Source organism: Podarcis bocagei, assembly GCF_964188305.1.
Source record: "Podarcis bocagei genome assembly, chromosome: 1".
NCBI classification, from domain to species: domain Eukaryota; kingdom Metazoa; phylum Chordata; class Lepidosauria; order Squamata; family Lacertidae; genus Podarcis; species Podarcis bocagei.
This window is the reverse complement of record NC_138125.1, coordinates 23,700,739-23,727,337: the sequence shown is the minus strand read 5'-3', so window position 1 is coordinate 23,727,337 and position 26,599 is coordinate 23,700,739. Positions and strand designations below refer to the sequence as shown.

The 26,599-nt window shown below is 43.1% G+C and overlaps 2 protein-coding genes and 1 long non-coding RNA gene across 7 annotated transcripts; 1 reads left to right on the top strand and 2 right to left on the bottom strand.

Moving 5' to 3' along the window:
• Positions 1-79: 79 nt before the first annotated feature.
• On the bottom strand, positions 80-17,651 carry ATXN3 (ataxin 3). 3 transcript variants are annotated; one of them, XM_081174164.1, is made up of 11 exons: positions 17,529-17,651; positions 11,163-11,327; positions 10,831-10,875; positions 8,860-8,945; positions 8,282-8,348; positions 6,581-6,668; positions 6,164-6,296; positions 3,485-3,660; positions 3,072-3,198; positions 2,087-2,172; positions 80-357 (listed from the first exon to the last, which is right to left on the bottom strand). In XM_081174164.1, exons 1-11 carry the CDS (start codon positions 17,550-17,552, stop codon positions 263-265), a joined length of 1,092 nt encoding a protein of 363 aa, XP_081030290.1. In that variant the 5' UTR covers positions 17,553-17,651; the 3' UTR covers positions 80-262. The 3 variants fall into 3 exon arrangements, with proteins under 3 accessions (XP_081030290.1, XP_081030288.1, XP_081030289.1); XM_081174162.1 differs by having other exon boundaries at positions 11,163-11,323; positions 17,529-17,648; XM_081174163.1 differs by having other exon boundaries at positions 10,831-10,872; positions 11,163-11,323; positions 17,529-17,648.
• LOC308576112 lies at positions 6,675-7,655 on the top strand. Its single transcript, XR_014003098.1, has 2 exons — positions 6,675-7,308; positions 7,339-7,655. It is a non-coding gene; the product is annotated as an uncharacterized lncRNA (long non-coding RNA).
• Positions 17,652-19,965: 2,314 nt separating the features above from the next.
• Positions 19,966-26,599, bottom strand: NDUFB1 (NADH:ubiquinone oxidoreductase subunit B1). Of its 3 annotated transcripts, none has more exons than XM_081174752.1 (3): positions 26,280-26,599; positions 24,960-25,104; positions 19,966-20,052 (listed from the first exon to the last, which is right to left on the bottom strand). In XM_081174752.1, the coding sequence occupies exons 1-3, from the start codon at positions 26,470-26,472 to the stop codon at positions 20,016-20,018; spliced, it is 375 nt and encodes a 124-aa protein (XP_081030878.1). In that variant the 5' UTR covers positions 26,473-26,599; the 3' UTR covers positions 19,966-20,015. The 3 variants fall into 3 exon arrangements, with proteins under 3 accessions (XP_081030878.1, XP_081030879.1, XP_081030880.1); XM_081174753.1 differs by having other exon boundaries at positions 26,298-26,599; XM_081174754.1 differs by having other exon boundaries at positions 26,248-26,463.

Sequence of the window (26,599 nt, the reverse complement as noted above, 5' to 3'; positions counted from 1 at the left end):
AACAAACTGATAATCCTTTTGCTCACGTGCAGCAAATCTACAATCTTGATTAGAACTAGTGGCATGGGGAACTAAAACCTTGAGGTGAGAAGACTTTATTTTTATTATATGCAATTGCCTTTTAATTCTGATCCTCAGCCCCATAGGTTTTAGGGCTATATCCTGCTTTGGTACATCAGTGAAATGAACCCTACCTTTATACCACCCGCATAGGATTAATACAGGATTTAGTGTTTCAATAAAATAAAACTAGGAATTTTTGTCATTTCTTTTCTTCTGCATTCAAGCTGTTTCTAACAGTTTCCAAGGACATATTCATAGCTGCCTGAAGCATATCCTCTTCACTCATATCACCTCCTGGCAAAATAGAAGATAAAATGCATTAGGTTCTAAAATACAGTGGTACCTTGGGTTACATATGCTTCAGGTTACATACACTTCAGGTTACAGACTCTGCTAACCCAGAAATAGTACCTCGGGTTAAGAACTTTGCTTCAGGATGAGAACAGAAATCGTGCTCCGGCGGCGCAGCAGCAGCAGTGGGAGGCCCCATTAGCTAAAGTGGTGCTTCAGGTTAAGAACTATTTCAGGTTAAGAACGGACCTCCGGAACGAATTAAGTACTTAACCCAAGGTACCACTGTACAGCTATAAAAAGGGGAAATGTATATGTCATTTCTCTTTTTAGATTTTACTGACTTCATTGTACCTTTTCCCTGATAAAATGCTCAGATCTTAATAGCAGTTGAGGTTTTTTTATTTTTCAGCATGCACCCATCTGCTAGAGGGTGGGGGTGGAAGGGTTATCCTGGTTACTAGAGCATGTAACAAGCAGATCAATAACGACTTGCACTTGTCTTGATCCAACAAATACAATATGGAGAATTCCAAGAAAGGAGCCTTTCAATATAGTGCTCCATATCAGTTTCTTCCCTGTAATGTGGCATGAAGAAAGAAATCAGACTTGCTTGCTCTGGAGATCAAACAGCATGTATGACTGGGGTACTCTGGGCCCTCACTGGCGATAGTATACTGTAAGCAACCCCATTATGTTTTATGGCTGCAAACCCGCCCCCCCCCAAAAAAAAGTAAGAGGAGAAACTAGTTATCCAAAGTGCCAACTAGTAATCAATGCATGTCAGAACTGAAGAGCTTGTTAATGTAGTTCTAACAATTTGTATTGTTTTCTTTGTTACACTGGTCTTAAATGATGGCTTCTTTGGGTAACTACAGTCATACCTTGGATGTCGAACGCCTTGCGAGTCAAAACTTTTGGCTCCAGAACGCCGCAAACCCGGAAGTGAGTGTTCCAGTTTGTGAAGGCGGGTTATGCGGGTTCCGAATCGGAAGCCGTGCCTTGGTTTCCGAACGTTTTGGAAGTTGAACGGACTCCCGGGACGGATTCCCTTCGACATCCGTGGTACAACAGTATATATCTCTAAGATTTCAAACAGTTTGAATAGTATTTTGTTTACACATCAATAGTTGTCTTTTACAGTTTTGATTCTCTCTAGATTGTTCCTGAAGAACTTCAATTCTGAAATGTGTTGAACTACAGCAAATATTCATGGTTGGCACTTCTGACAACTAGTTTCTGCTTTTTGTATTCTTTATAGGTGCACCTGCTGTCATGGCTGATGATGAGTTAGTCATTGCTCTAGATTGCCTCTTGATTGACTGAAACACGAGGCTAGGCAGTTAGTAGAAAATACACAAACATGCACCATATCATTCATTCACTTGCTAAACTATACAGATAGCCATACCAAATCTTCCCAAGTCAAGACTGAAATGATGACCCATCAAGTTAGAAAGAAAGGACTATTATTATTATGATTATTATGATTATTATGATGATTATTATTATTCCCCACCCATCTGGCCACTCTGGGTGCCTCCCAGCAGAATAGTAAAAACACGATAAAACATCAAACATTAAAAACTTCCCTAAATAGGGCTGCCTTCAGATGTCTTCTAAAAGTCAGATAATTGTTTTTTCCTTGACATATGAAAACATCATGTAGAAAACAGTAGGCAGAACAGTAAGGTAACACATATATGGTAATATGATAGAAGGAAAGTAATACCTGGATCAGTGACCAGTGTATTTGAATTTGTAACTGGTGCATCATGGAAACCTGGGTTCTGAACTTGCTGATGCAACTGCTGCTGTCTAGAACAGTCAATAATAGTTTTAAAAGTGGAATCTAAATATGCAGTTCTAATTTTGACTAAACAAGTTCAGTGATGTTGTAAAGTAAGGGTAAATATTTATTCACATACATACCAGTTTAAATAACACTCACAGCAAGATCTGCCCTTGGCAATGTTATAAAGGCCTGCTACCCGCGTTGTTCATTGCCTTCCCATCTTGGCTTTAAGAGTTTCATTCAATGCTGCTGTTGCCTGAGTGGAACAGATTTCCCATTCGCAGACCTCTGCTTGTGCAACAGGACATCTTCTTCCCATCCTCCCCGCTTCCCCCCCTCCAAATCTGCCCCAGGGCTTTGGGGGACCTTTTGGAACAGAATTCAGCTTGTGTGACATCAGATGCAAGCCCTTAGTTTGCTTCATTTTCCTTTTCAGTAATGGAACAGTATTTGTGTTAAGATTGTAAAGTACTGACCTAACAAGAGTGATGAGCTGTAGCGGTGCTTTTTTTTGATAGTCAATTATATACATTTTTAAAAGAATTATCTACCTAATTCTAAAATATTTATTAGGCTGGATGGAAAAACCTAGCCCAATCCTGTGCCACAACCAAGAATATAATGAATCAAAAGCAACACACTGTTATTTTTGCTGCAGCAAACAAACACAGCTACCCACCCGAATGTTTTTACAAAGTAATCGAGACATCTACAGAATTGAGGAAGCATTTACTAGACAACCACTGATGTGAAAATAGTATTGAATAAATTAACTGATCATAAATCAATCAAATGTGATGAGGCCCAGGAGAGGGAGTTACAGATACCAGTAAAACACTGGTATTACTTAATGCAATGGCCAAGTAATGAAATACTTCTGGGACTGCTACGAACAAATCCCACTTTGCAGTGTCTACATTACTTTTCAAAATAGGCCTGTCTTCTCCGCCGCAGCTCTTCTGATGTAAGGGATTCAGAGTGGCTTGTTGCAGATGAATGTGGGACGTTTTGTGTGCAAGAATCTGGGAAACCACTTCTAAGGCCGCCTCCTAAAATTAAAACATGTACATACACCATTATTGGGATAGAGCAGATTAAATTTAAAATGATTTTAATTTTCTACTCTTCTTTTTACAGTTTTTCAGTGGTTTATAATCCAAATTCCTCCTAAAAAATTTAGCAGTATAAAAAAATAAAAACCACCACCAATCACCCACTGAAAGTCTTCAGAGAATAAGTCTTGCCTGTTGATTAAATTATTTTAAAAAGGATGGTGACAGCTGGGTCTACAGGGAGGGGGCATTTCAGGGGCGGCAAACTAAAAGAGCATTTTACCTTGCATACTAAGTTGAATGGCCCTACGGAGATCTGCTTCTTCATCCTCCATATCTATTTCCTGTCTGCTGAGAGCAAGTGCTTTTTGGAAATTCTCTTCATCTTCATCTAACATGCCTGTACCATCGAAGGGAGGATTAACATCTACAGCTGGTTCGAGGTCTGTTTTTTGTACCCTGCAAGGATTACAAAGTTTAAAATGGCTTTACTCTAACGCCAATGATTTCAAGTTCTTCCACATTTTCAAAGCAGTGGGAAAAACATTTAAGATCTTTTTTTAAAAAAGATTTAAACTTATCGATCCTCCCCCCATAGCACATAAAACAGTAGAAAGAGTAGAAAACAACATGAAGAATCCGATGGAGCTACTTTGAACAAAAGCATGCTAAGTATCAAAATAATTCTCAAGCTGCATTCCCAGCTCTAGCCTGGAACGTAACAATAGAGGATAACAGGGAATGGGGGTTTTCTTCACGTCAATAATTCTGGAAGAGGCAGGTACTCCCTCCACCAAGTTAGGCAGTGTTGCCACACACCTATTAAACTGCACTACACTTTGGTTAACTGAGTTAGGTTTTCTCCATCATAGTGAGAGCATTCATTTCTTTATGAGTCACAACTAATGGCATTTATGTAGTCAAAGACAAGTGTTGTTTTGCCATTCTGGAAACCTGCTAAACAGGTAAGCAGAGCTCAAAATGCTTTGCTGACTTAAGATATGGAATATGGTTAGTATGAATCTAATAATTGAGGATGCCTTTCAACAGAGGTGTGGCAGGAGGAAAGATGGTGAATATCATCATGGGTGGGCTCTTTGGAACAGCCCTCTCTGCTTGGAATCCTTGGTAGATTTTCATTCAAATGGATAGCTATGGGAAGCATGCTCTTTAGAGTTTCTATACAAATGAAGTTTCCCCCACCCCCAAGCAGTGCACTATACAGACATAATGTAAAACTTGTACAGTGGTGCCTCGCAATATGAAATTAATTTGTTCCGCGAGTTTTTTCGTCTTGCGATTTTTTTCGTCTTGCGAAGCACGGTGTCGGGAAAGTTTTGGAAAAGCTTCAAAAATCACCAGTCTTCAAAAACCTCAAAAAGGGGGGTGCTTGGGAGGGAGGGAGAGGCGGGCGTGGGGCGTGGGGGGAGGCGGGGCGGAGGTTGCTGCCTGAGCCCCCGGGATCGGTTCGGCTCGCCTTGCTCCGACCCTTTGCACTAGTCGGTGCCGTCTTGCTGCTGCTGCTGTCGCCGCGGTAGTCAAAACTCCTACCGGCCTAAAAGTTGTCTGGTGCAAAATCCCTTCTGCAGCAGCAGCCCGAAAGAAAGCGAGAGCGCCAGCCAGCCAGCCGCGGGCAGGAGGGAGGGAGGGAGCGTCGGCGACGGTGGATGCCTATTGCCCCTGTTGCTGCTGCAGCCGGCCAGCCAGCCAGAAGCGCCGAGCGGAGAGGGGTGCATCCAGCCCGTTGGAGAGGAGCGCAGGGGCGCGTCCCCGGTGGCTCCTGAGCTGACCTTGCGTGGCCCGGCGCCTTCCGCGCTGCCAAAGGGCGACTCACCTGCTGCCTGCGCTGCGCCGGAACTAACTCGAGCGGGGCGAGGAGAACACACACTCGCGCGCACACACACCGAGAGGCACACACACCATCGCGGGGTTGGAAAGCGCGGAGGTGCAGGTAGGGGGCGCCCCTCGCAGGGCGAGCGCCGGAGGGCCCGGGCAGGCGCTCTTGTCACCGCCGGGGCGCTGGGGGGGGGGAGAAGGAAGGAGCCCCGTCCGAAGAGCCCCGGAGCCTGGCCTCCCTAACTGGGAGTTGTGGGGAGGGAAGTGTGCGCGCCTTGCTATTTTTCGCCGAAACAAAGCTCCCTCTACCTCAGTCTTGCCCCTACGGAGACGCACACCGCGTGATATGAGTTGCTCCTCGAAGTCAAGTCGCAACTGTATTAACGGTTTTAAGAAAAAGGAAACAAACTTGCAAGACGTTTCCGTCTTGTGAAGCAAGCCCATAGGGAAAATCGTCTTGCAAAGCAACTCAAAAACGGAAAACCCTTTCGTCTTGCGAGTTTTCCGTCTTGCGAGGCATTCGTCTTGCGAGGTACCACTGTAATTCCAAATTTGATATATAGGCAACCCCTGATTTGCGTGGGGTTGTGTTCTGCGTCATAGCACACTTCCATGAAATTGGGTGTAATTGAAAAAGCCTGCAAACACCCCATTCTGCCCCCACTACCTACTCTGCCCCCATTCCGCCTTCTTAGGGCCGTCTTTTATTACGTTTCTGGGTTACTTCCGGGTTTGGTGCCATACATGGTCAGACACATATTGCACACACGTCAATGGGGGGCTGCCTGTACCTTTTATTGTTCTTATACAACCTTCCCACTGATAAGGTGGCATAGGGAAACATATGTCCTACTTAGTATTGTGTGGAGGACAACAGCCACGAAGTTGGAAGAAGTGGGAAGGGAACACACAGGGACAAGGAAGCTAGGAGTTCATCTCTAGCCTACACAAAAGAGTTTTGCAGATAAAAGCAGGCAGAGAGAAAGATGTTTCGAATTACTCTTGCTACTGCTACAAAAGGGTAGTTGTTATCTCTTACTGTATTTCCTTGCCTACTTTCAGAGTTCAATATTACTCACAGCCAACGCTCAACACTGATTAAAATACAAGTTTTTATTTACCTTACCTCTGATCTCTTGATTGCAGTGTCTCTTCCCCAATCAATTTTGGCCGCTGCATCTGCTGCACCCGAACCATTTGCAGTAACTGGTCAGCCTCACAATCTGGAAGGTCACCCTTTACCACAAATATTGAATAGCCTTGAAGAAAGTAAAAGCAAGTAGCCAAAATATGAGACCAAAACTTATCACGAAACATTACAAAGGGGGGGGGGCAGGGGGAATAGGGAAGAGAATAAAACTGTCATTTGCCAGTATTTTGCATTCTGTCTTCCCTTCATTATAACTAGTACACTTAGTGGATGTCATTGTTTTATTCATAAAATTGAGGAAGACAGACTTCTTGCATGAACATCATTGGTTGGCCTTTGAATTTTACTCTTGCTTTCAAATAACAGGGCTCAATATTTCAAAGTTACCATTACCTTCCTGTTGTAACTGGGCCAGGAAAAGTGCAAGATAAGTATCAGATATTAGCTCTGGACCCGTCAAGAGAGAATTCAAGTTGAACCACTGTAATTTTAGAAAAAAGATTTCAAATAAAAGTAGTTAATATGTGATTTAGTCCATTTATTTTTGTACATGGCAAACACCTGCCTGCTCTATATGTAATTGCTATGAGTACACATAATTTTCAAACACGAGTGAATGAACTGAGTACTTTTATTGCCTGCTTCATCTGAAATTTCAGTAGGGTTGCTACTATAGCCTAATAAAGATTTGTGGGATTTGTGTACTTCCAAGGTATAACTTATTAGCAATTAATTTAACATTAAATTTCATTGCCACAACTAAACGTTTAACCTAGAACATCCTTTGACTGAACTGATATAGGGTGCATTTTTACATCTCCAATACTCTTTTATGTTCCGGAAACTGTCATGCCTCATTCTTTAAAATGCCCCATCTCCTAGTTTGGGCACAGTTCACCATACATTCTCGAGTTTTGATTACGTCAGCCAAAACGCTCATGCGATCTTGTCAAGGATGCTTTAGCTGAGATTCCTGCACTGAAGGGGTTGAACCAGGTGACCCTTTGGGGTGTCTTCCAACCCTGCAATTCTATGATTCTATGTAGGATGATTTGGCTGTTCACCTAGATCTCCGAAGAAACAAGCAGCACAACAAGCACCTACCAACTAGAGTAGGAGATGTCAATAGGTGACTTAAAGTGTTCCAGGAGTTCATTTTTTGCAACCCCAACACTGTGTACTGGCACTATTGAACTGATTGCTCCCCTCCTTTGTTCATCTTGCCTTTTTTGTCTGACAGACTGAAGACAGGGCCTGTATCTAACATTTGTTGGTGTACAGCACCTGCCATCAAATTTTTAACTGATGGGAAACCATTTTATGAAAAGCAGGATACAGTTTTACGTAAATGCCCAACTAAACGTGAAGTCTTTGTTCATTTATTGAAGGCAGTCCAAATATCTCATGCTTCTGCTGAGAAAGACCTGTGTTCATGAACACTCAAGGTATAACAATTTGTAACCCCCCCCCCCATTGATGTTTTCACCACAGAGAACAAATTATGACTGTAAATGCCTCATGGAATGTAGCTGCCACAACTATTTGAAGCATCTTATTTTATATAACTTGTGACGTGGAGAATGAGCAACTGCTCTTCAACATGCCAGATTATCTTATTTTTATTCTCTCTTATTTTTAAGTGGCAAATACTAGCCCCGTCTCCTCACAGGATAAGGTTTGCTTTTTTAAAAAAGTGGGTTGCTTAATTTATTTATTTCATTTAGTTCTTTGCATGCTGTGCAGCCGCTGTCAAACACTGAAGTGCTCCCCCATTCTCGCTTTCTTAAAGAAATAAACAATACAATCATCTCCCCACTCCTCCCGGTATTGGTAGATGCCGTCATGCAAATGATTTGAAAGGAAGAACTGTGGCCCAAAGGCTGGAATGTTGTTGGGATGCTGCCCTTCATATTATGCACATTTATGCCAAACTACATGGTTGTTCTGTGATGCAACTAAACAGCTGTGAATGTTATTCAACTACAGTCTTAGGCTGTCAAATACGCAATTATAATACTTGGCCCTAAGAGCAACATTCTTCTGACACCCAAGCTTGACGTTAATTTTTAAACAAGAAAAAAAATAGAATGTCACCTGTTTTCCTAATTTTCGAACTGTAAACCAGTGTTCCTTATAGTTACAAATAAAAGATCTTTCATTTCTAAAAGAAGAAAAACACAACGTATACAAAGAATTAATAGAGCTCGTATTTTAAAGGGTTGGGGTTTTTTTTTGCTATCATTGGTGTCATTTTGTTATCATTTTAAGCATTTTATTAAATTCAGCTACAATTTCAATCAGATATTTGATCATTTAAATATTTTGATGATTCAGAGTATTCGGATAGCACTCTTTTGATGATATTTTTGTATATATAAAGCATATATATTAATAGACACACACCATGATGTCATAAAGCAGATATGATGCCACGTACCATTCAAAGTCAGCATTCTGTGATGCCACAGATACTGAGATGTCATGAAGGCTCAGAGGACAAATGGACATGTAAGGCCTCAATAATATGAAAAAGAAAATGCTGAGGGGATAAAACCAGAACTTGATATACTAATTTTCAAAAGGAACTCTGAGGAAAATGATAGGGTTTCTTTTTCTTGCATTTTTTTTTTTTTTTGTATAATGGAAGCAGGGAGCTAAAAAGAAATTCTTACATAGGGTCGATCCCGAGCCTCTGATACTCTGGGCTGTTGAAGAGGATTAGTTCTAAACCCCAAACTTTCAAGGCATTGCTTATAACCTGTCAAAAAACAGCACTTTTCATGAGACAAACCAGTCAGTTATAAAATTTAAGCAATGCAACCATTTTAGCCACTATAAAAACAAATATATGGTTTTCACAAAGCTGGGACTGGAAAAAAATTAAGTTTTATTAAAAGGAAACCACTGGGGTGAGCAAATTCAAAAGTCAACCTTCATGAATCTACATTCAGCAGACCACATATATAACACATTTAAGGGTGAATAACGAATACACAATTTGACGAGGAAATTCTCAAAAGGCATAACACTCCTGAACTGGTGTTATAAACAACTATACAATTGTCACTTTGTTTTGTTTTGCACTTCAATTATGCCAAATGCCTGAACTGTATGTTGGCAAGCTATTGAGAGGCAATTTGCCTAATTCAGCAAGCTCCATAACTACAAAAGATTTCACTTTGTCCTAGCATGCTCTAAGATACAAAACAAAAACCACCCATGTTCTAAGCAGGTCAGGATATTTGCACAAGAAGTATACTATCCAGAATTACTATTGAGACCTTCCCAAAATACTTTCTGCATGTTTCTGAAGAATGTCAAATACATTTAATTTTACATTTTCAGTTCAAAATACAGTTTTTGGCACACACTTTTTAAAGCTATTTAGGAAAAAGGCAGTTGGGAAATCACAGAGACAATTCACCTCAGACACTCTGTACAAGAAAAGGAATACTATTTAAAGCAAAGTGGAATAGAAAGTTGCAAGCTGCAATTGTAAGTCTGCCAGTTTCAAGGATTTCTTTCTTCTTCTTCTTTTTAACACTGGTGTTTTCTGTAGCATACGTGTGAAGTGTGGAGCTCTCACACAGTCATGTACACAGATCTGAAGCTCCTGGCCCTAGTTATTTACTCAATATTTTCTTGGCACTAGTTACTTACTAAATATACAGTCCATCTTTTAGTCTGAGATACCCATGAAACAGCTTACAATGCAAACAAGAAAAGTGTTTCTTCAATGTGCGTGTGTATTAACACACCTTTCACATTTTGCTTGCCTGATTCAGGAAACATCAGTGTGAACACTAAAATTGTTACAGACAGGCCTTGCACAACATGGAGCTGCAATTATCACTTTCTTGCTGCAGAAAAACGAAGAAATGTTTCCATTAAATATAAGCCTTAGAGGACCCATGGGCTGATCTATTTCCCAATAGCACAAATTGAAGGGAATTATCTCACGTCACCAAACAAAATGAAATTGTATAACTGCATATTTCAATTGTGTAATAAATGAATCATTCACCACTTTAATGCTTTTGCCACTTTGGAAGATACATGTAAACCACAAACCCCAAGTATGTAGAAGACTTCTGATTTAAAGGAAACGTCTATAAAAACTACAGTGGTGCCTCGCAAGATGAAATTAATTCGTTCCACGAGTTTTTTCGTCTAGCGAATTTTTCGTCTTGCGAAGCACGGTGTCGGAAAAGTTTTGGAAAAGCTTCAAAAATCACCAAAAACCTCATAAAAGGCTACCACACTGCGTTCTATGAGTTGCTCCTCGAAGTCAAGTCACAACTGTATTAACGGTGTTAAGAAAAAGGAAACAAACTTGCAAGACGTTTTCGTCTTGCGAAGCAGCTCAAAAACCGCAAAACCCTTTCGTCTAGCGAGTTTTTCGGTTTGCGAGGCATTCGTCTTGCGGGGCACCACTGTATAGGGCTGCCTAAATGTTACTGAAAAATTAGTAGCATATAAAGATCAAAATTATCTGTAGGGTTGCAGCCACAGGGATCTGAACTGTCTCCTAAACAGGCTCAAAAATGTGAACATAGATTGAACTCTCAGTAAAACACACTGCATTTTTAAAATGTAAACATTTTACTTTTTTTAAGAACGGAGACTACAAGGAGAGTGCTTACTTGAATAGAGAAGAAGCCACTGTCATCCATGTTTCCAGAAGGCTGCTGTTCAAAAACAAATTGAAAAGGTGGAAGGGGGAAGGTGATTAATCCATATTACTAGAAAGGCTTCGGGGGGGTGGGGCAGAAGCTGAGAATGAGTTATGCCCATTCTTCATAATTTATTCATGCTTAAACATATTTTTAGTAAACCACAAACCACCCCAGGCAAATAAAATAGGTACCCAGGAAATATATTTGGTAGACCAATCCCATTTTAAGCATATTAAATTTGCATAAAACAAGCTGGTGAATTAATGCCAGGTCATCTGAAAAGTTTTAAAGGCTGTTACCTGTAAAAATGTTTGATACTCTTCACTAGAAAGTCCTCCTTCTGCCATCCTTATTCGCTCTTCTTCATCCAGTTGCTGTGCAATAGAAGACAGTTCTACAGGACTGAAATATTCCCCTTGTAGTAAGTTATTCAAGCAATGCTGGGCACACAGGGAGCCTTCTTGCTAACGAATGGAAATGTAAGAAAAGAACGCCACAATGAACATTACAATGTCTTGCCATGGTTTCATTGTTCAAATGCTGGGTTTTTTTAAGGACGTGTTTATTGAGCTTTCAAAAACAACATTCAAACAAGATAAATCATAAAGACACAAAGGACCATGGTTGTGTGGAGTATGCTATTGCAGTGGGAATAAAATTAACAGAAGGCTCTGTACCCTTTTGCAGACATCATAATAAGATAAATTCTAAGAAGGGACATTTGGAAAGTAAGAGTCACATAAAAATAAGGTAGTCTCACCAACAGAGGCATATGTCATGGGCGGAAGGGTCTATGAACGTGCTATTTTTATTTATATAGTGTATGAACAGAGACTATACAACATCAGAATGGTATTGCTTTGTGACCCCTTTTAGAACCCCTGTGATGGGTTAATGCTCACACAAGGCCATGCCTCACATCCTCTTAAACCATTCATTTCTTGAGGGACCCCACCTGATGCAGACTTCCAATGTTTTGGTGATTTTGCGTCTAGCTGCTAGCTTTGCTAACTCCTTCCAATGGCCAGGAGAGCTAATGTTGGTTCCAGGATTAGAGACGGTTTTTTTATTGAAGAAAGATTGGTGAATATGGACTGCCAATAAGCACACTGACCCTTTAAATTGCCCTGAGGACAGTAAACACATGTATTCAAATGAGGTTTGGGCCTGAATGCCTTCCCCCCTGTACAGTACAGACCTCATGAAAGATCTAATTTGGGTTATCTTAAACCAACTATGCTTTACGTTGGAAGGTACTGAGAGGTATTAACTCAAGTTACACCTAAGGAATTGAGAATTCTCCATTAATAATCAGCATCAACTGCTTTAGCTGGAATGTTGTGTTTTTAAAAGACTTCTGTGTTTTGTCACTTTGAGAAATGCTCTCCATCTCTTGACAGTGAAATGGACAGGTCTATAGACACGAAGTTGAACAGACTGTTTTCCAATTTCTTCAAGAGCTTTTAAGTCACTGCCATTTTTATTATAGAAGCATTATCCAGCAACTGAAGTCCATGCAAAGGTACATGTCACAAAAATTGTGCAACAGCAGAAGCACAGTCCCAATCACTTGAGCTTTTCTGAATTGCCTCTTTAGGACTTTCTTCTCTTGGCCAATCAATCCCACATATTTACTGTTCAGCTGCTAGCAAACTAGGCCACGCATATTGTTGCACATATTGGATTCTGTGTCAAAATATGCACATTAATACAGTTGTGTTACAGTGGTAAACAATAATAAAGTTTACCACTGCTCCAAATGAAGAGAAAATGGACAGGAAAAGCTATTGAAAAAAGTATTTTTAATAATTTGGTCTCCTATTAGGCAGACTGAGGTACAACTCCATCAAGGGCTACTGCCTGATGTCAGCAGGCATGTGAATAGCAGCTAACATTGTCAGGCACACATCTATTCATAAATATATGGCATTGGAATTTTCTCCCTTCTTCAATGTGGTTGTCATACTTGATTGAACTTCCCAATGCCAATTATGCTAATGGTCACAGGATAGAAAAATATTTAAGTCTTTGGGTCAGCAATCCTTTGAGTCATATTTACAACTGAAGACTGAAGGGTCAGCAACATTACCTCTATCCCCACAAGCAATACTTTCAGCCAGCCCAAATCCATTTGCAGCTCCTTCTTGTCCCTGCCTCTGCAGGGAAAAACCTGGCATGTGGACCATCAGGTGCCAGAAGGGACTGCTATACAGTGGATGCTCGGGCTGCGAACATAATCCGTGCGGGATGCACGTTTGCAACCCACAGCGATGCATCTGCGCACGCACGGGTTGCAATTTGGCGCTTCTGCGCATGCATGCCCACCGAAACCCGTTCCAGTACTTCTGGGTTTTGGCGGTCTGTAACCCAAAAAAACGCAACCTGAAGCATCTGTAACCCGAGGTATGACTATACTCAAGTATCCTTCCACCATCTTTTGTCACATCTTTTTAATGGCTTGCAACTGTTGCAAGCTACTTTGACTAAATAGTGGGATATAGTTAAATTAGTTGCTTGCTTTCTAACCCAATCCTCCTCAGCAGGAAACGCGACAGAAGCTTTAACACAATCACTCAAATATTCCAGGGATTGAAACGCTTCAGTCACTTTTGTTGCTCACAACAGAAAACTGAAAAAAAGAAATACAGTGGTACCTCGGTTTAAGGGACGCGGGTGACACTGTGGTCTAAACCATTGAGCCTAGGGCTTGCCGATCAGAAGGTCGGCAGTTCGAATCCCCATGATGGGGTGAGCTCCCGTTGCTCAGTCCCTGCTCCTGCCAACCTAGCAGTTCAAAAGCATGTCAAAGTGCAAGTCGATAAATAGGTACCACTCTGGCGGGAAAGTAAACAGCGTTTCTGTGGGCTTCTCTGGTTTCGCCAGAAGCAGCTTAGTTATGCTGGCCACATGACCTGGAAAAACTGCCTGCGGACAAACATCGGCTCCCTCGGCCAGTAAAGCGAGATGAGCGCCGCAACCCCAGAGTCGTTTGCAACTGCACTTAACTGTCAGGGGTCCTTTACCTTTTCACCTCGGTTTAAGAACAGCCCTGTTTATGAACTATTCGCTATATGAACTCTGCAAAACTGGAAGTAGTGTTCTTATTAGCCAACTTTACCTCGGTCTACGAACAGAAGCCGAACCATGAAAGGGCACTGGTGGTGGGAGGCCTCATTAGGGAAAGAGCGCCTCGGTTTAAGAATGGCTTTGGTTTAAGAACGGACTTCCGGAACGAATTAAGTTCGTTAACTGAGGTACCACTGTAATCATCATCACCTCCCGTACTAAGACTGCAATCATATGCACATCTACCTGAGAACAAGCAAGACTAACCATGGTTGGGCTTACTTCACGATAAACATGTATCGGATTGCACTGCAAGTGTGACCATAAACAGAGGCTCTCTAAGAGTTCTAAGCAGCTTGCCACCATGGACAAACTACTACACAGGCAAACAGAGGGATTTATATAATGAGGACAGAGAACTTCTTGTGGTTCACAGCTGAAGAAGGTATTAAAGAGCCTCTTTCCCCATTTATTCGCCTGCATGGGAGAAAGTGGATAAAAGACATAATTCCGGGGATGGGAGAACAGTCCTTGGCTCAGGGCTATACTAAGGGACAAACAGGAAGCCAGTGGTGACTTGACTGAATCCTTCGGGCATCAATTGTGCAATCATACTATTGGGTTCAGAATGAAGTAGCAAACACTTCCCAACTTCAAGCAAAGTGTTGATGGCAGAACATTTTCATTCAGCCTGTATATAGGGCTGCTTTGCAAAACAACAACGACAATGTCACATTCCAGCTTAGAAGTTGAGGAAACAGGGTGTGCACAATGTTTTGTCAGAAAGAATGTGTGTAGGATGACGTATCTTTGAGACATATAATTATATTTGTGCCTTTATGCAATCATAACTGATTTAGCTAAAAGGCTTCTATATCCCTGTGTCTTCTTACTTCAGAAAATAGAACATGAGCTCTGCATTTAAATTTCTGAAAACATTTCATACAAAGTTTTTTTTCTTTTCATAGAAGTGGAATCTTTTTTTAAGAACTGTTTATCATTAAAGTGGAGCTCAAGTTTGCTTCTCACGCTGTCAAGCTGGACTAATGCTCTGGAGCTGCTTTTTGGAAGGCATAAGAGACAACAGCTGTAGAAGGGGATACGGAGTAACCTCATTGTGTACAGAAGTGTCTTCCACATATGTTTGCTATAATCTATTAAACTGTACCCAAAACCTTGGAGGGGGAGTTAATTTATAAGAATATTAATAAAGTTTAAGACCTGGAAGGAATATCAAGGGGAATCTAGTCCAGTTTCTACTTAATGGGGTGTCTAGTGTTTGACTAAAAAAATATATTTCTTTTAAATGTGTCTCAGTCCTGAAAAAAGTCACAACATTTCTGTCTGAACTACCTTACGAGGTTGTTGTAAGTGATCAAATTAGTTAGCCCATGAATGGTACAATGAGCTCCTTGGAGCAATGAGCTCCTTGGAGCAAGGACAGGATATGAATGTGGTAAATTATTTCCAGTCAATTAACACAAGCAATACAATATACTCATGAAGCTAATCAAGTTATGTTATACCAGAAGTGAAATGCAGGAGTGACCAGAATATATCACACTTGCTTATAAGTTGATAAGGTGACTGAACCTTGGAGGCAAGCATGTTTGCCTTATCACTAGTAGATATCATGAAAAAATGAAAGATGAAAAAAGTTGTGCCAAAAGCAAAGAAAGTCATGTCATGTGCAAGACTATTATCAAAGTATTTAAAAAATCACATGTTTTCAAAATAGCAAGCTGGTCATATGTTTAGGACAGGGGGGAAAATATTTAATACTGTACAAGTAAAGTAGCTAAGTCACAGCAAATATACATTATACAGATGTCAGTGGAGTAGACAATGTTTTGAACTAAGCAGCGCCCTTCAAACTAGGATTGCGACTCACCCTTGTCCTTCAAGCCGAACCACCACTTCCCTATTTTGTACTCCCTGCCACTAGCAGCAGGGTTAGTTGCCCCGCACTTGCCCCACCAGGAAGGAATTAAAAGAAAAACACTCCTCTGTGCCACCCAGCTTACAATTCCATGAACATGCTTTAATGGGGGATTAGCCATTTCCAATGATCGTTAGTATCCTGTCAGTAGAAAAAGGCGGAGGACAAGAGTTTACTTCGTTGTTTTTTTCAGACTTTTGAGATCACCCATCCTCTAACAAATACCAGGGTTGGGTACAATATACAAGGGTGATCTTGAAAATCTCTCTCTCTCTAAACATCCCCACCTTTCATGCGATAGGACACAAGGATAGTATAGAAATATAGAGTGGCTGGGGCAAACCAGCCAGATGGGCGGGGTATAAATAAAATTATTATTATTATGACTATGAGCAGAGACCATAAAAGCAATTAGGATGGATTCATACCCTCCAACATTTTTCCGATGAAAATAGAGACGTCCCATTCCATGATGACAATTTCACTATTTATACCCCACACATCTGACTGGGTTGCCCCAGCCACTCTGGGCAGCTTCCAACATATAGAAAAACATAATTAAACTTTTTTTAAAAAAACCCACTTCCCTATACAAGATTGCCTTCAGGCGGCTCATGGGGTCAGATAACTCCATACCTCCAAAATTTCTCCAAAGAAAATAGGGACATTCCGCCATACCCTCCAACATTTCTCTGATGAAAATAGGGATGCCCTAAGGAAAAGCGGGACATTCGGGGATCAAATCAGAAACCGCGGCGGCTTCTGTAAATCCGGGACTGGGTGTCCCTGGAAAACAGGGACCCTTGGAGGGTCTGCGGATTAGGGAACCCTAAAAGACGCCTGCTTCTTGGGAGAAAAACAATGACAAACCTAGACAGCATCTTAAAAAGCAGAGACATCACCTTGCCAACAAAGGTCCGTATAGTAAAAGCTATGGTTTTCCCAGTAGTAATGTATGGAAGTGAGAGCTGGACCATAAAGAAGGCTGACCGCCAAAGAATTAATGCTTTTGAATTATGGTGCTGGAGGAGACTCTTGAGAGTCCCATGGACTGCAAGAAGATCCAACCTATCCATATTGAAGGAAATCAGCCCTGAGTGCTCACTGGAAGGACAGATCGTGAAGCTGAGGCTCCAATACTTTGGCCACCTCATGAGAAGAGAAGACTCCCTGGAAAAGACCCTGATGTTGGGAAAGATTGAGGGCATAAGAAGAAGGGGACGACAGAGGACGAGATGGTTGGACAGTGTTCTCGAAGCTACCAGCATGAGTTTGACCAAACTGCGGGAGGCAGTGGAAGACAGGAGTGCCTGGCGTGCTCTGGTCCATGGGGTCACGAAGAGTCGGACGCGACTAAACGACTAAACAACAACTGCTTAACCTGCCCCCCCCCTAAGTGCTACTGAAGCGTCCCAAAGCGAGGGCCCCCTTCGCCCCTCACACAACCGAAGGTCCATAAACTTGTGTCCAGGGGGAGAGGCTTCCCCAGGCGGCTTCCAATGCAACCCCTGGAGCGGCCAGGCGGACGGCAAGCGCCGAAGCCACGCGGCTGCCCCCTCGAGCCTCCCCTCTCTTCGCAGGCAGGCCGCTCCCTCAGGAAAGCCTCTCCCGCTTCCCCCACAGCCCCCCCCCTCGCCGCCGCCACTCTCGCTCCGCTTACCCTCTCGTGGAAGATGGCCTCCATGTTTATTTGTCTCCCACCACCACCACGGCCGCCGCCAGAGGCAGCTTCCACACCACATGACCTCCGCCCAGCCAATCCAAGCTCCGCCCCGTGACCCGCTGCAGCCAATCGCCGTGGCTACCGCTTCCCCCCTCCCCTCGGATAGGCTGGGCTTCGCTCTCCCCCACGCCGCCACCTATCTCTATGAACGCAACAATCGCCCCAAAGAGGCACGCGAGGGGCAGAGAACGCTCGCGGCTACCCGTGGCAGCCTTCACTTCCGGTTCCGATTGAAAGGGGAGCGGGGGGGACGACAGAAAAGTGCTGTGGGAGAGAAGCGTGTAGAAGAGAGGTTCCCTTTCGACGCCGTGCTTTGAGATAACCCTGACGTGCCCCTCAGGAAATTGATCTCGCTCAGTCGATGGGTCAGCGCCATCATAGTAGAAGTGTGCATGCACACGAAAGCTTATACCCAGAACGAACTTAGTTGGTCTCTAAGGTGCTACTGGACAATTTTTAAATTTATTTCGATCATAGTACAGAGTAATAGTTCGAGCTCGAGTTGGGGGTGGAGAGAGCCTTGAGTTCCTGAGTCTTATCCTTTATATAATTTATTTTTTAACCCTAATTAGACTCACACCAGCTGCTGCCCTTTTCATATCTATCCACTATTTTCCTCCTTCCTTGACAGCTGTACAGCTCCTTTTCGGCTTTTCAAAAACAAAAAACCCAGTGATGGGAGTTGTAGTACAGCAAAACCTAGGAGGCAACAGGTTCCCCACACCTTCAGTAGACAGGCTGGAAAAGAAGGGAATAGTACGTATCCTTAAAATAAGGGCTCTATTGCAGAGATGTTTGAGAGAAAAGTAACAGGTTGAAGCCTTAGATGCGTGTTTCATAATTATACCTGCCACTGCTACATCACAGGTTTTGAGCAAGGGCCTATCAAGAGTTTATTTTTAAAAAATGGATCTCTCTGCAAGTATTAATGAATTATGTATTAATCCATAGAAGTCAGGATCCTTATGAGGATTGATGAGAAGTGATTTGCAGGATGGGGTGGGCACTTTATGGCATATGGTTACATTGTTATTAACTGTACGTTAGCCTCATTGAATAGTTATGTACTTTATTGGTCAATTACAAATTTTCTTTATTGCCTCATGCCATCAGTTCAGGCTGGGTCTATACTGATCCAAAAAACGCTAAGAAAAATACTGTATAGCTCCCAGCGCAATTTTCCATTGACTGCTGTACAGCACCCCCTGGTGTCACATTTTTATAACACATTATAACTCACCAGTATAGATTAGTCCTGTCTTTTTTAAAGATTGTGTGTTATTGCAACAGCGTCCGAGCATTTTAGGTATTTTTATCCTTCAAAAACTGCTGCCATCTTTGCACGTTGCAAGAAGTTATTTTTGCTGCAGCCCTATAGGGCTTCAAGGGCCATTACGGTGTCAGCTTGGGTCCCCAAGGAGCTATCACAGTACATGAACTGCCCAACTCTTTGCAATGAAACAGGAAAGCAGTGTTCCGTTAGTAGAGAGTGGGTTTTTGTGCTGAACCAATGGTCACAGACACATGACCAAGTGCTTTCCTTTGGCAGTTCCTCCCTCAGTTATATGATGGCCAGGGTATGATTAGTTTCACCCAGCGGTATATTGAGTGAAACCGCCACTGCTCCAGTGTCTCTTTGCCACCAGTGCCCGGCTGCCGTTTGTTTTTCCTTTAGTGCGCAAAGCACTGGTGGCAGGAGGGACTCAGAAGCGGTGACAGGTTCATTCATGATATACCACTGGGTGAAGCCACTATTGTGGTCTGGCACTCATACCGGTCCAGGCAATGTATTGATACATCGCCCAGGCCTAACCAGCTATTTTCAGTGTCAGGTAAAAACTTCTCTTTTTCCAGGCTTTTGATAGATTATGATGATGATGTTTTGCTGTTAGCTTTCTGCTGCTCTTGGGAGAGGAGAAGAGAGGATATTATTTCCTGTATTTTTAATGGACTGCATATGTTTTCGTGTGAACATATCAACATTACAATGTATTATGAAACTTCTGTGAAACAAACAACTAACAAGTCAAATAATAATAATACTCTGCACATGACTTTGTTGGTCATGACCCATTTTTTAAAACTCAAAATGTCTGTTTAAGCAGAATGTTAAGACATTTTTTGTTTTAATGGAATGAAAAGGGCCCTGTCTGATCTCCCCCGAGAAGGAATTCCACAATTGCAGCATCACTACCAAAAAGGGCCCGTATCTAGCATCTACCAACATTGTATGGCCAATGAAGTATGCCTGAGAACAGGGTACAAGCTTGTTCATACACAGAGAGATAGTCCTTCAGGTTTACACTTTAACTGGCTGGAAAGTGCCCATATATTTCTTCATTTCCTCATTTCATTTGATAACACAATCACACACTTCTTATAGATACAAGTTTAATTATCTGGAAGCATTTCTCATTTAATGCATTATCGCCACGTGACTTCTTCTCCAGGTTTCAATTCCCTGTGGAAAGGAAATAGAGGACCACAGAATTAGGAATGAATTATTCCAGAACATAGCTTATAAATGTAAAATATGTTCTGTTAAGTAATTAGATGCTTTATAACTGATTTGGAAAGCAAGACTTAACTTTTGAACTGTTATGTCCACTACTTCTCACAAAGTCATGAATAAAAACATCATTAAAAACAACCTTCAAATCAAATTTGTGTAAACGATTTCCCTTTTGCCTTTTATTTAATCAAAGGCATTTAGGTAGTTGTCATTACCCCTCACATCTCCCCAAATTGTGTTCATGACTCATTCCCCTAAGCTCTTTATACAAAACTGACTATCCCATTTTATCTTTGCATGAACCCTATGAAATAATTAGGCTGGGAGACAGAGATTGGCAAAAGGTTACCCAGTGAGCTTTACAGCTGATTGGGGGCTGAACCCTGGCTAACTGAAATAGGGGAGATCCACTGCAATGTAGCACAAGCAACCTGCGAGTTGATATTGTTCAAATGGTTGCACACAAGCTGGTCACAAAGTATAATTTCAGTAACAGTGGTTGTGCAACATTTTTCACAAGCAAAGGTCACCCATTTGTACAATTTGTACCTATTTCTGGGGGTTGGCAATAGAAGTGTCTGCCACTTCTATGTTCTACTGACCCTAAGAAGAGCAGGCTGGATCAGGCCAATTGCCCATCTAGCCCAGCTTCCTGTTCTCACAGATCCCTGTGAGAAACCTGCAAATGACCCCAGCACAAGAGCACTCGGCCTCCTGCCGTTTTCACCAATAGGTATTCAGAAGCATTACTGCCCCTGACCCTGGAGGCTGAACACTGCCATCAGGGTTAGTAGCCACTGATAGCACTATCCTCTATGAATTTGTCTAATCTTCTTTTAAAACCATCCAAGTTGGTTGCTCTCACAGCCTACTATGGGAATGGGTCCCACATTCTAGTGTTACAAGAGAAGGAGAAAAACCTTTATCAACTTTCTCCATGCCATGCAATGTTATACAAATATATCAAAGGCCTGGAAACGATGCCTTATGAGGAACGGCTAAGGGAGCTGGGCATGTTTAGCCTGGAGAAGAGGAGGTTAAGGGGTGATATGATAGCCATGTTCAAATATATAAAAGGATGTCACATAGAGGAGGGAGAAAGGTTGTTTTCTGCTGCTCCAGAGAAGCGGACACGGAGCAATGGATCCAAACTACAAGAAAGAAGATTCCACCTAAACATTAGGAAGAACTTCCTGACAGTAAGAGCTGTTTGACAGTGGAATTTGCTGCCAAGGAGTGTGGTGGAGTCTCCTACTTTGGAGGTCTTTAAGCAGAGGCTTGACAACCAAATGTCAAGAGTGCTCTGATGGTGTTTCCTGCTTGGCAGGGGGTTGGACTCGATGGCCCTTGTGGTCTCTTCCAACTCTATGATTCTATGATCATGTTGCCTCTCACTAGCCTCTTCTCTAAACTAGAAAGTCCCAAATGCTGCAACCTTTCCTCCATCCCCTTGATCATGTTTGTTCCCCTTTTCTGGACCTCTTCCAACTCTATAATATCCTTTCTTTGGGCAGCAAGGAAGCAGAATGACCAGAAGGAATAGATATGTCCCTCTTTAGCCAGCTCACTGAAGAGAACCTTGGAGTGGTTAAGAACAGCTGCAGTAGCTTGGAAAAGTGGCAGAAAGGATAAAAAAAAACCTTTCGGCCGACTTGTGTAACTACCGTATTGGCCTGAATATAAGCCACACTTTCCCCCCAAATTCCAATTGTGAAAAGTTAAGTGCAGCTTATATTTGTGACCTTAAGGTATCGCTGCTGAAACAGCTGCCCACAAGGGCCCTCGGGGGTGCGGGACAATGGCACCCATCCCGACCGTAACTCCCAAGCCTCCCGAGCTGCTGTTAAGGAAGGGGGGGGAGACTGCCAGCAAAGTGGCACAGCTCCCCCTCCCCAGGAACCAGCCCAGGAGCGCACAGCCCGCCCGCCGCTCCCAAGCCTTCCCTGGCGCCGGCTTGGGTAGGTAGTGCCGGGAGGTGGGTGTGCAGTGTGGTCGGAACCGAGCGCCTGCCACCCCCCCATTCAGGGCAATAGTGCCAGGAGGCGGGCTGCACCCACAAATAAGCCTTGAAGTTTAAAAGTGTGGCTTATCTCCGGGTGCGTCTTATATTCATGCCAATATGATATGTATAAGCATGTGTGTGTTGACAGCAAGAGAGCGCTACAGGAAAGAGGCAGGCAGGAGGCTTTCTCCTAAATAAACATGCGTACCATCAACCTGAAAGTCTTTTAAGAGCACATCCTCAATAAACTTTCCCTATATTTGTGCCCCCAAACTTCACACCCTACTTCAACTAGCTGTAATGGGATAGCATGGTTTTTTACATTTACAATTCAAACTCTAATTGCATTAATACTTTTTTCTAACATGTGCGCCAAATTGGGCCACTTTTTTAACACTGTAGTCTCCATCCATTTTCCCGCTTTTGCATGACAACCACTAGCAATTTTAACATCAATATGAGCACATATTTGCTTGCAAAATAAATAAATAATAATAATAATAACAATAACAATAACAATAACAATAATAATAGTACTAATGGTGTAGCTTTCACTTAAGATCCAAATCCCTATTTTCTTTACATGGGTGTACAATTGTATTTATATGATTGAATATGTTTATATATTTCTTTTCATAATATTAATTTAAAGATTAAGTACAAACATCGATAAATAATACTACAAAAGATTAAAAAGATAAAAGCAGCAGTTAAAAACTTAAAGCAAACAAAAAATTGCTTGATTTTTCCTGGTGCTTTGATTTATTTATTTAACAAAATTTGTATATCAATTGTCAACTAAGTGTCTAAGCAGTTACCAAAAATACAATCATACTTTCGGTTAAAGCTGCTTCAAGGTTGCAGTTTTTTAGGTTGCAGACCGCCGAAACCCAGAAGTACCGGAACGGGTTACTTCCGGGTTCTGGCGGTCGCGCATGCACAGAAGCACTAAATCGCTCTTTGCGCATATGCACCGAATTGCAGATGCGGGTTGCGAACGCTGCGGGTTGTGAACATGAATCCCGCATGGATCACGTTCACAACCTGAGCATCCACTGTATATAAAACATACAATAAAATACTTTTAAAAGGCCAATGTTAAAGAAAGTCTAATAAAATAATATAAATAAAAAAAACAGTGAAAAATATACATTACAGTGGTACCTCAGGTTAAGAACTTAACTCGTTCTGGAGGTCCGTTCTTAACCTGAAACTGTTCTTAACCTGAAGCACCACTTTAGCTAATGGGGCCTCCTGCTTCCGCTGCCGCACGATTTCTGTTCTCATCCTGAAGCAAAGTTCTTAACCCGAGGTACTATTTCTGGGTTAGTGGAGTCTGTAACCTGAAGTGTCTGTAACCTGAAGCATCTGTAACCCAAGGTACCACTGTATAAGCAAAAATTACAGGCTATATGGCAACTTCACTTGGTTCCAACATTGCTATACTGGACGTGTAAACTGCTGTGGATAGGGCATTCTAAAAGAAGGATGAAAATAAAAACAACCAACCTTCTCTCTTGATGATAGCATCTCTCATCTTGGATGAATGAGGTACACAGAGAAAACTACAACAGATTTTTTTTAAGGCTTGGGAGGCTGAGATCAGAATAGGTACTTCTTTTGGTAATTTGGTCCCATGTCATTTACGCTTTGTGTGGGGCTCTTTTGACTTACTACATATTGACTAGGCCAGTGTTTCCCTACCTGGTGTGCCGCGGGGAAAATTAAAAAATTCGAAAGATAGCTTCATATCCGGAGAGGCGGCCTTCAGGCGAGTTTTAATTTTAATTTTCCTTCTCCCACTTAATGCCCCACGCTCGCCCGAGCAGCTTGCAGTCCTCGGTAACCACGGCGACCCGAGGGAGGGGAGGGAACAGGGAAGTCGAGGGCGGCGGCGAGCCGCGATGACATCAGTGGGCCGCGCCGCCTCGCCCTGGCACGGTGTGAGAGCCCCGGCTAGTGGCGCGAGCTTCGGAATAAGTGGGATCCGCGTGCGCAAGACCGAGATCGCGGGCAAGGAGCTCAGCCCTGGGCAGGAGGAAGCGGGGCCGCGCGTGCGGGGCCACATCCCCACAGAGAGCGAGCCTCCCCGGCCCACCACTCCGGGCAGGTCCACTCGCATGAGGGGGCGGCGATGGCGACGGCCGGCAGCTTGCCTGCAATGCCATCCCTCGAGCAGGCGAGGAGCCCGGAGGCTACCAGATGCGAGACCTCTTTCCCACCCTGCTCGGGAGTCCAGAGCACTTGGTCGCATTCAGGATCTAGAGTGGGGAAGCGGGGCTTGTGTCTGGGCTGGACACATTGGGCTGCCTGTGCGGCTCGACCTGTGGGGAGAAATCAGGGTGGGAGTCACGACCGTGAGGCAGGGCTGCCAAGTGTGGCAGAAGAGGACACGGCCGTCGCACCTGTCCTTAGGTAGGAGCTTCTTCCGTGTCGACCTGCTGCCCTAAAGTCTTGGCTTTTTTCTTGGCTTTTTGGCGGTTGGCACAGAAGGAAGGCAAGGGGGAGGGGGAAAAATTGAAACTTACACTTTCGTGCGTCCCTCCCGGCGTGACGCTGCGCGCTGACGTCACGGGGCTGTAATGGTGGTGTGCCTCGAGATTTTTTTCATGAAACAAGTGTGCCTTTGCCCAAAAAAGGTTGGGAAACACTGGACTAGGCCATGCCAGCCAAGGTATAACTGGACACCATTTTGAATCATGATTGCAGATTGAACCTTTCAAAACTGGACTGATTTTTTAGTTTCTCAGAATTCCCAAGTAATGCAGGGTACAAGGCTGCTAGAACAGGCCTGTTGTTTCAAAATAGTGTTAATATCCCATCAAATAACATGTCAATATTTCACTTAACTAACCTTTGAAATAACTTGCTTTTGTTTCTGAAGAGTGCCATTTTCTCATCATTCTTCCTGTCCAAGTAACATCCCAACACAAATCCTATGGGGACCAAACTTAAGGCCCAGTGGTCTCGCACAAGATGCAAAATATTCACCATAGTTACTAATAAGAGAACCAAAAATAAAATAAAATTAACAGATAACTTATGGATGCCTGAAACATTTAATACACTTGTAAACAGTTAAACAAAAACATCCTAGAATAAAAATAAAATAAGGCTGCAGTCCTATTCCAACTTACCTGGGAGTTAGCCTCATTTAACACAATGGGACTTACGGTACTTCTAAGTAGTCTGCTTTAATCTTCTACTGCAAATCAGTTTTAACTGAACGTCCACAAATTCTAGTGTTTTAATGGAAAGGGAGCAAGGCTTCTCTTTATACACTGCATTCTATCATGCATAATTTTAAACATTTCTGTTACAGCTGAAGAAAAGCCTCGCTTGATCACACCGAAGGCCAATTTAATAATCTTGCTCTCGGTGGCCAGCCAGCTGCCTACGGGAAACCTGCAAACAAGGACCTACATGCCACTTGCACGTGCACTTACTCGCCTTCCTTGTGGCTTCCAGCAAGGCGAAGAAGAGGAGTTTGGATTTGATATCCCCCTTTATCACTCTCCTTCAGGAGTCTCAAAGCGGCTAACATTCTCCTTTCCCTTCCTCCCCCACAACAAACACTCTGTGAGGTGAGTGGGGCTGAGAGACTTCAGAGAAGTGTGACTAGCCCAAGGTCACCCAGCAAGAAACTAAGCTTTATTTCACCCAGGTCAAAGGCCCAGTTCGGTACACACACAGGCTGGCAGCCTCAATGGCGTCCCTCTGGAGGCTTCACCCGGGTCAGGAAATAAACAAACAAACCCGGCTAGCCGCCGGCCCCTCATAGCTACGGCACTGCTTCCAGCAACGGGGTATTATTCAGAGGTGAGGCAACCAGGATTGGACATGGAATTTCAAGCCAGGGGCCCCCCATAACTTTGTGTAAATGGCACACCTTCACCCCAAAGTCTTATCGCTGGTTCCTACTCCGTTGGCGCCATTGTGAAATCCCAGGTTTTCCGTTACTTATTCCTGGCTTAACAATGACCCTTAACAATCGCCCCCTTTTTTCTTTTCTTTTTACACAGTCTGGAGAGACGCGCTGGAAATTCCTTGCAACCCCCCCCCCCCGCTTTTCTCGTTTTAACAACCCTCCCTTTCCCCCCCCTTTTTTTTGCCACCCCGCTCTTAATACGCCTAAACCTTACCTGGCCTGAAGGCCTTCAAGCGCAAAACCAACCTGAGGGCCTCAACCAACCAAGGACGCTTAGAGAGCCGCGTACTGAGCCTCCGATGACCAGAGCCGGAATGAACCATTCACCGAGCCGAGAGGAGTAGGCGGGCGAAATTTTCTCCGCCGCTCGCAGTGGGATTCCTTCGCTATGGCTTTGAGACTTTTCGAGACTCTGCTTAGAAGAACTCCAAATGAACATCAATGGCGGGAGGGGGGCATCTTCATTAATCCAAGTGCTTCCCCTCTGGTTTACCCCCCCCCCTGTAAACGTCTCTGATAGTACAGCCCGCTTCTTGGTTCGCTTTCAGAAGCGGCGGAAGCGGCTC

Coding starts and splice junctions, on each gene's coding strand:
- ATXN3 (XM_081174162.1), bottom strand. CDS start 17,610: ATGTGGTGTGGAAGCTGCCTCTGGCGGCGGCCGTGGTGGTGGTGGGAG. Junction 10,876..11,162: donor AGTATCAAACATTTTTACAG/GTAACAGCCTTT, acceptor GTTTTTGAACAG/CAGCCTTCTGGAAACATGGA. Junction 6,297..6,580: donor GGCCCAGTTACAACAGGAAG/GTAATGGTAACT, acceptor ACTTTCTTCAAG/GCTATTCAATATTTGTGGTA.
- NDUFB1 (XM_081174752.1), bottom strand. CDS start 26,472: ATGTTCATTTGGAGTTCTTCTAAGCAGAGTCTCGAAAAGTCTCAAAGC. Junction 25,105..26,279: donor TGGTTGGTTGAGGCCCTCAG/GTTGGTTTTGCG, acceptor TTCTCTTATTAG/TAACTATGGTGAATATTTTG. Junction 20,053..24,959: donor AAAAGCAAGTTATTTCAAAG/GTTAGTTAAGTG, acceptor TCCTTTCCACAG/GGAATTGAAACCTGGAGAAG.